The 8,839-nt window shown below is 44.4% G+C and overlaps 1 protein-coding gene across 1 annotated transcript in view; it reads right to left on the reverse strand.

Moving 5' to 3' along the window:
- RANBP17 (RAN binding protein 17) overlaps nucleotides 1-5,284 on the reverse strand; it is a 163,598-nt gene extending 158,314 nt beyond the window's left edge. The window contains exons 1-3 of the mRNA XM_080400008.1: nucleotides 5,166-5,284; nucleotides 1,464-1,610; nucleotides 449-539 (exon numbers count right to left, since the gene is read on the reverse strand). Coding sequence (XP_080256134.1) covers nucleotides 449-539; nucleotides 1,464-1,610; nucleotides 5,166-5,183 — 256 coding nt within the window. The 5' untranslated portion in view covers nucleotides 5,184-5,284. The remainder of the gene's footprint in view (nucleotides 1-448; nucleotides 540-1,463; nucleotides 1,611-5,165) is intronic.
- Nucleotides 5,285-8,839: the final 3,555 nt, after the last annotated feature.

The raw sequence follows: 8,839 nt of genomic DNA on the forward strand, positions 1-8,839 counted from the left end.
CTGCCCTGGCATGACTTTCACAGATGTTAAGAGCTGATCATGAGCAATGTTACATCTAAATGACGGGCGGGTGTACTAGCAGTATCTGCAACTTTCATTCTTTACAAACACGTACTAAATCTCTTTAGCATCTTGTGGGATAAATACAAAGTCTATCTTGAAAAAATTAGTGGGTTTTTTTAAATATGAAGTAGTCTGAGCTAACATCTTTATTTATTTTAATTTAAAAACCAGGAAATGCTATTTGTGAGCTAACACCAGAGAAATGAGGAAATATCTCACTATTACTTTTATGTTCACTCTCACAATTACTACCTTATGAATAACAGGCTTTGTAAATGGAAAGAACTAGAGAAAAAAACGGAATATCCACTGAATGATTAGTGTGTTAACATGAAGTTTTATATCCAACTAATATAATAAAATTTTAACCACAAATGTTACTTACGAATATCAATTCTTTGTTCGATAGGTAAAGGAGATGCCCTGCCTACAAGCTTAGACAGGCATGTTGCTGCTAGAAGCTGAGCATAGGATGTCTACAAAAAAAACATCAAAAGACATTATTCAAAAACAGGCAGGGGAAATAATTCAAAACCTGATAAATAATCAATAAACCAGATTGGTTATCAGGTTTTGGTTATGTTTGTTAAGTATACCAAAAATTTATAAAAGATGTATTTTAATAAAAACTTTGTTTCACCACAAACATAAATTACAAAACACTAATAAAAAGTGAAAACCTAGAACTATCATCCCTTTTCATGGAAAGCATTCATCTCAAAGTAATTTCACTATTCAGTGGAGTTCTTCAGTTTTGAAACCTATTTTAAATCACTTTTACCATGGGTGTAGCCCTGGATTAAAGATATTTTTTCATGTGTTTCCTTTTTTCTTTCTCTTTTTGCATTATTTGAAAAACACAGCAAGAAGTATGCTACACTCAGCTTGGACCATCAAGTGAGAATCAACTCCCCTATCACTTTATCCAGAGTTCAGCGTGACATCAAACACCAAAAATGAAACTGACTAATGATAAAAGAATGGTTTAAACTAACAAACAGATAAACAGTTTAGGGAAATTTTTAAAATATTTTTTCATTTTAGCTAATAGCCAGAAACAAGAACAAAGCGATGTTCAAACATCACATTATACCACATTGTGTCCCAACACTGCTCTACAGTTGACACAATCCCTGATCACAATCATTCTGAAAGTACCAAAGGCTAAGATGCTTTCTCTTTTTGTCCCTGACGTCTCCAATGCAAGGTATTGTCACTCATACAAAGGCCACCTCCAAATGAAAAAACTTCTAGAATCGCTTACGAAACAGAGTACGTACGAAAAAGAGAAAAGCATTTTGCCTTTATTGTACTGACACAGTAATGCCCATGACTGAGAAACCTATGTGAGTTTCCACAAGCATAATGACATTTATGGATAACATCTTTCAGATACTTACTGTTCCTTGTTCCAATAGAAGCTGGCATTGGCTAAGACATTCTGGGCTATCAATAAGTTCCAAAAGTACCTTCTCAGCTTGCATTCGTTGTGCTAGATCAGTTCCTTCATATAGGTGGTTACATAGTACTTCCAGTTCTGCCAGACTCTGTTAGGAAAGAACACAACTGAAACTTCCATGAAGACTTTTCAACCACATCAGACCTCTTCAAGTGTTTATAAGCCTAGAAACTACACCAGTAACATGAACTGCTACCTATGCTAAGTTTTCCAGTTGATTCACATTTGAATTACCGAAACCCAGGAAGCTTTCTATGACAAGAAGACAAAAATAACTCTGAAAATTAAGTTGCCATTTCTTATTCTCTCAGCTACCAAAGTATTTTTTAATATGGTTCAATCCCTCTGTTTTTCTGAGTCTTCAGATGAGAAGTCCATGGCTTTTCCAAGGAGAGATGAAGAGACAGAGAACAGTGAATAGTTTGAGCTACGTTGCTTGGAAAACTACCGGCAAATTTCATTTTAAAAGCTGTAATTACTCATCAAATTAATATACCTGGAAAAAATTAGCATTGCCTATATCTGTTGATACAAATACCAGCAAAAGATGGGACAATTCAGAAGCTACTGTAGCAACAGAAGAGCTAAAATTCCTCTCTACTTAGAAGCTGAAAAAGTTCTGTTTGGTAAAGGTGTGTGTGTGAAATATCTCTCTCCCATGCTAGGGACATGATTTATATCTACTAGTCACTGTCTCACAGGAGAGATTAACCCTTTAAGCATGTTTCAAAATCATTACACAAACAGAAGTTTTAGAATCCATCAGGTTTCCAAAGCCACCTTATCATTAAAAAAACCAAATCAAACCAAAACCAAAAAACCCACACATGGTCTTTTCACCATTTTTGTTGTTGTTATGCATGCAAAATCCCTGGCTTTGATCAGTTTTTTTCTGAATTTCAGTAATGACAACATTTTAAGAGTCCCTGATCTTCAGTCCAAAAGTAGCCATGTACTTGTTCTTTTGAAGGAATGTTAAGAAATAGCACATTTGCTTCTGGAATAAGCAGATCAAATACCTCAAAGGCTGAGCCCAACAGAGACATCCTTTGTTTCTGTTCTTCCCCCGCTATGGTTAGAGAGAGTGGAGGAAAAATAAGGAACAGGTAACAACCCCAGCAACACAATTTTAAATGAAGCAAGATCCATGCAAATTAAAGTGAAAATTAAGATGCATAAATGCAAGGGAAATTACATTAGGGAAAATGTAATACAGCACACAGTTGGGGTAAAACATGGGAATAAGGACATCTAGCAAAGATAGTTTTCAGATGGAAATTGCAATGCATGTTTCCCTAACGGAACAATTCCAATACCATCTGAGAAGCTTGAACCAAACTGTCACATCGTAACCAGCAAAAGTTGAAGACTCTCTTATATCTGATCTGAAAATTGACTTTCAAGTCTGGACAAACTTGGCAGTAAGTTTGAGAACGTCCAGAACGCAACTGGGATATCAACCCTGTCACTAAGGTTGAAATCACCTGTCTGCTAACTGGCATTAAATTAGGAAACCATTTATAAGCTGGCTAAGCAATAATTTACACACAAAGAATTAACAGTGGATTTACGAAGAATTAATAGTGGATTTCAAGAATTTCTGCACTTTTAATGCACTGTATTAATATATTAAGGTTACACTGAAATTCAGGCTAAGAATCAGAACTAATTCCTTGTTTACAAGTTAAAACTGTGAAGCATTTTACCTGAAGGACAATGAGGGAATTTTTAAAGCAAGCCTGAACGAGAACTAGGTAACAACCCTCAGAGACAAGCTGGTTTATCAGATATTGAGACTGATGACCTGCAGCACTTTGAAATGCTTTATCTGGACATGTTTGGTCTCAGGAGAACGTTATGACAAATTTTCTTACTGATGGGATGGAGGTACGGCCAGAAATCGCTCAGAATTCTCAGGCTGCCAAGGACATTGTTAGATGCTCTCTGGGTTGTATTTTATGTGTAGTATTGAGGAAACATGCTGATTTTCCTTGATTCTGATCATGAAACCAAAAAATGCAACCTGAAATCAGCAAATACAACCACGTGGATGACAGCAACTCAGCTGAGCAACAGGTATTATTTAACCTTATCAACCAAAAATTACTCATAGAAACCAATGAGAAGTGAAAAATTGGCTCTCTATATTAGATATACACTTCCTTCAAGAAAACAGCTGACTGCCACAATCCCTTTTTTATAGCAGGGCGGAACACGTGAAACTGACGCCTTTGGATACCTCCTTTACTCAAACCCTTATCAACAGCTGAAAGGTGATGCCTAAGAAAACAACTATTGTGTCCGTGAAGAGGATCTAGCAGTTAGATGCTGGCTGCTTTAAGTGAGTCAGGAGTGGAAACAGACTTGTATAAAAAGCTGTGTTTTCCGTCACAAAGCGTAACTTTTTCCAAGAAACAGAATGGCATCCTAATGAAAACGTTAGATACAGTGAATTTTTTCCCCCCTTGCTTGTCACACTTTCGTAATAGTCAAGATTAAGTTAAATGAAGTTCTCCAGATCCTTCTGGTCCCACCTCTCCAGCTCTCCGAAGACGGCGGCAGCTCCCACCAGGCTGCAAAAGGACCAAGGGCCAGAAGCGCTGCGGCCAGCCCCGGCGCAGCCCACCAGGCAGGCGGCCAAGGAGCCCAGCACACTGGCAGGCAACCAGGTAGGTTCCTGATCAAAGTTTTGCTGACACCGACAAATTCCCACAGACATTTTGATTTTAATCAGCATTTTCTGACTGAAAACATTCTATTGATAAAGTTCCAGCTCTACGCGAGAGCAACAGGACAGGCATCACTGCTGAAACACCAGTGTTTAAAAAAGAAAAAAAGAAGGAAAAAGAAAAATAGGGATTTGGGTATGAGGTGTTAACAAAAGGTATCTTGGTGGTCCTTTTATGTACTATGCCTGGCACCCACGTATTTAAATAAACGCCTAAAATGGCTTCTCTCACGCTGCCCGGGCTCGCTGCCTGCCATCCCGCCGCCGGCGAGGGGCTCGGGCCGGACGCCCCGCCGAGGGTCCCGCCGCCCCGCGCCCGCCGCCCGCTGCCGCTCCCTCGGCCACGGCCCGCGGAGGGGCTGCCCGGGCCGCGGCGGCGCCCTCAGGAAGCAGTGGCCGCAGGCGAGCAGGTGCGGCTACCTCAGGCAGGCGGGCTGCAGCCGCACAGCGAGCGGGTCCCGAGCAAACTCCAGGGCGAGACACAGACCCACCCACCGCCACCTCCGGCCGGCCCCGCCGCCCCCAGCGCCACACCGGCCCGCACCCCGCCCACACTGGGACATTTACGGCTCCAGCCGCCCCCCACCAGCCCCGCCAGCCTCCCGCGCCCCCAGCCCACCCGCGACCGCGACCTCGCCTAAGCGCCCCGACGGGCTCCGGCTCACCCCAGCACGGCCCGCAGCTGCCCGGGCAGCGCCCGCCTCTCCGCCGGGGCGAGCTCCGCACCGCCCGGTCCCCTGCACCGCCCGGCCGCAGCCGCCCCGCTCGTCCCCCACGTCTCCCCAGCACCTCCCTGTGCCCCCCCGGCCCTCCGCCGCGCCGACAGGCCCCCCCGCGGCCGCGGCCCCGCACAGCCCGCCGCGCCCCCCCGGCCCCCGCCGCTGCCCCCTGCCATGCCGCGCCGGCCGCACTGACCTGGACGCGCAGCGCCATCTTCCCGAGCGGCGCGGGGCGCGGGCCGCAGGGAGGGGCGGCGGGCCCCGGCAGGGCTAGGGGGCAGTGCCGAGCCGCGCCGGGCCGGCCGGGGGCGAGGGGCGGGGCCGGCGGCGCGCGGGCAGGGGCTGCCTGGCGCGAGGGGGGCGCGGCACCGACCCCACCGGGGCCAACAGGCGCCGCGCGCGGGAGGCGCCATTTTGTCCGAGCAGCCCCCGCGCGGCCGCGGGCCCGCCTGGCGCTCCTGGCGCTCCGGGGCGGCAGCCGGGCGAAGCGACAGCCCTGACTGGAAGGGCCGTGATTGTCGCTGGGTACCGCGTTCAGGTGCTGCTGTAAGTCTGCATTTGGCTGTGCCTGCGCAGGGCAGGTTTAGACACCGTTTCCCAAGAATTTACTCCCAGGTTGTGACAGCACCAGAGAAAGGAGAGCTTCCCTCAGTGAACGTCAGAGCTTCATATCACACAGTCCACGAGAGGTTTTAAGAATACTCCCAGTTTCACAGCCAGCAGTTCACAAGTTGCATGGATGTAATTCAATGTACCGTTAATTCCCTACGTTTATAAATCAACAGTCAATAAGTATGAGCCAAGCCACCATGGTGCTGCTCTATCTGTGCTTCTTGAAAGGTGCAAACTAAAGCCTGTGGTGCTGAGGCGGTTGTTGGGGCAGCACCAAAGGGTGGTGCGTTCCCCGTCACTAGATTAAGTGGTTGTTTTCCTAAAAGGCGACACTGTTGGTACCTGAACGGCTGCCTTTGGCAGGAGTTGGTGAGGTGGTGTGGTGTGGGTTACCGAGCCTGGCACAGACTGCGTGCGCGTTCACTTTTGCATCATAAGCAATCGGACAGCAACAAGCTTTTGTCACTAATGAAGAAACCTAAGAAAGGCCCAAAGAAAGAGAAGCATTTCTGTATTCCTTGACCTGCTAAAGGTGAGCAGTGGTTCTATACAGCATGGAGCAGGACAGCTCTCTTCACAAGACGCTTCTGGAGTCAGTGGCATGGGCAGAAAGGAGGATTAAGTAACGATAAAGTGTCATGGAAAAGAGGCAGTGAGGACTGCTGCTATAGCCAGCTGACAGCATTTATGAGTATTGCACCCAAAAAGCTTGACATTTTTGTTGAGCACAGTGCTGTTTGATGTTTTAACACAGCAGGAAGAATTTTTGCCTTGACCTTCCCAGCTCTGAACACCACGGTGGTCAAAAGTCCGTGTTGTTTTTTGTGCTGGTTAACAGATGATGCAGGGCCTGAGCTGTTTGTGTAAGATTATTCATGTTTCCCTGCTGTTCCATGGCCCACATGGGCCAAAAGAGGCCCAGACTGGTAGAATTCCTCTGGAAATGGAAGCCGCTTTAGACCTGGAATGCAAAAGTGAATTGGGTGTATTCCTAGCTGAATTTGCCTTCTAGCAGCGAGGTCAAGAAACAGTTATGACAATCTAATTGGGGCAGGAAGAGTAATTTCTTTGTACATGAACTATCATAGTTGAATGATGATACCATCACTGAACCATACACTTTTGTACAAAATACCTTCAGTAATTATTGGAGAATGAAGCAAAATCAAAATGGATGATGGTTTTAAATGGAGTCTCTTATTTTGCCCTCACAACTGACTTTGGTGGCTGGCACTTCCAAAAGTCAAAGGGATTGTTTTTGAAAAGCTGGCTCAGATTACCCAGTCCCCTAATGACTGCCTCAGTCCTGGAATATGCCTTAACCCAAGTTTTCATCCTTTACCCTGTGAAGATACAGAATCATTTACCTATAGCCATAGTCTAAAAGAAAGGAAAAGTCACAAAACATACCAGGAGAAGAATAAAAGGACTGATGATACGCAGAAGAAAAAAACCAGAAAGTATTTAAAAGGAGAGCAGAGGGGCAGATCAAAACAAGAATTCCTGGGATTGAGGAATAGGGAATGAAACGGTGACTTGGGGTGAGAAAAATCAGCCATAAATTATAGTGCAGAAAATTTGGGAAACTCTCTGATGCAATACAATTACAAACTGTCCAAAGAGCCAGAAGCAGCTTGCCAATACAGGTCGAAAACGTAAAAGGAAGCTTTTGCATATCCTTCAGAGACCTTGACCATGTGAGCAGAGCCTAGGCTGTGCCACTAAGCTATGCAAAGACATGCAGAAATTAGGTTAGTAAGTTAAATAGTTCAAAAGCTGAACATAACCTGCGGACAGCATATGTATCTTAAGTCTGAGTGAGAGCTTGTGGCTTCTGCAGCCATGAGCCGTTTCCAGCTTGTCTGGAGCGAGTGTGGTTCTTCTTAGCCAGAAACACCTGTTGCCCTCCAGCCTGGGCCTCCTTTCTGTGCCCATGGATGAGCACGGAGAAGTTGAAAGCACAAAGCTGGTACCATGAGGTAGGCCAGGAAGACTTGCTCAGTTGAGTGCTTAGCTGCATAGTGCAGCCGCATGACTATTTGTTATTTAATCATCGGTTGAATCATTTTAATCTCTGAGACACAGGCAATTGCATTTCTGTGTCTGATTTCTGTCAACTATAGCCTGATTATTTTAAGGGGAACCCCCCCCACACTGTCTAGCTAAAGAATTAATGGATTCCTAGACTAATACCTGACATAACTCCTGAGATTTAACATGGCAAGTAAGAATGTTAGATTGTGAAACTACCCCAGACTACGTCAGAGTCCTAGCCCAATGGACAAATCTGCATTAAAGAGTGTAATTGATTTAACAACTTTTATACAATTCCTTTGTCTTTACGTGGGACGGGGAAATGACACAGTGAAGATGCTTGTGTGACGGGCATTGACAGGAGGAAGTTGTACCGTGAAATTCACCCTGGCTTCCATGGAAGATAACAACAAAATTCTTGCTGTGTTCAGTAGAAGCTGAATTAAAGAAGGGTTTTAGGTCTGGCTCACGAGTGTTGAGATGTCTCCGCAGTGTTAGTACACAGCTTCCAGCTCAAGTCTGCCTCATTTTCTGCTAGGTGGAATAGAACCAACTTCCTGAATTTGCTGTTACTTTGGATTATGTGAATAGATCTGTGGCTACAGGCAATGCATTCACAATTAGATCCATTCATTTGCCACACTGCTTAGAGAGGGCCGAATCTTCTCTATGCTTTTTTAATTTGTGACTTGATTAAAGCATATAAATAAAGCCAGCCAGTTCTTCCCCACCCCCGAAAGAGCTAGCAAATGTTCAGAGTGTCAGTGTTCCTTCTTCTTTTTGCATCAGGCAGGGAGTTTTCCTAAAATGCAGTTTTCTTACTGAAAGGAATGGCTGATAATTTACAACAAATTATTAAATACAGAAAAAAACCCGATACAGAGAGAAATGCAGTATATTTAATTTAGAACCCTTTGTTCTGGGAAGGTTAGTTTTGTTTAAATAGACATAGTCCATCAGGCCAAACACTTGCAGACTGGTGTTTGATATGGTTCTGCTGCATATTTTCTTATTGAAACATTCTTTCTGGTTTTAATTTTACATTAACAACAGCAAAAGGCCCTGAAGAATTCTAATTTATTTCTGTGGCTAATGATTTCAAGATTATTTTCTGTGCCACACACTAGTCCATGCCATTATATATTGCCACACTTTAGTAATTGGTTTAGTAATGTAATTCATTCATTTGCAATGCAGATCACAATTGATCTTGAATATATTTCT

Source organism: Falco punctatus, assembly GCF_963210335.1.
Source record: "Falco punctatus genome assembly, chromosome: 8".
Taxonomy (NCBI): Eukaryota; Metazoa; Chordata; class Aves; order Falconiformes; family Falconidae; genus Falco; species Falco punctatus.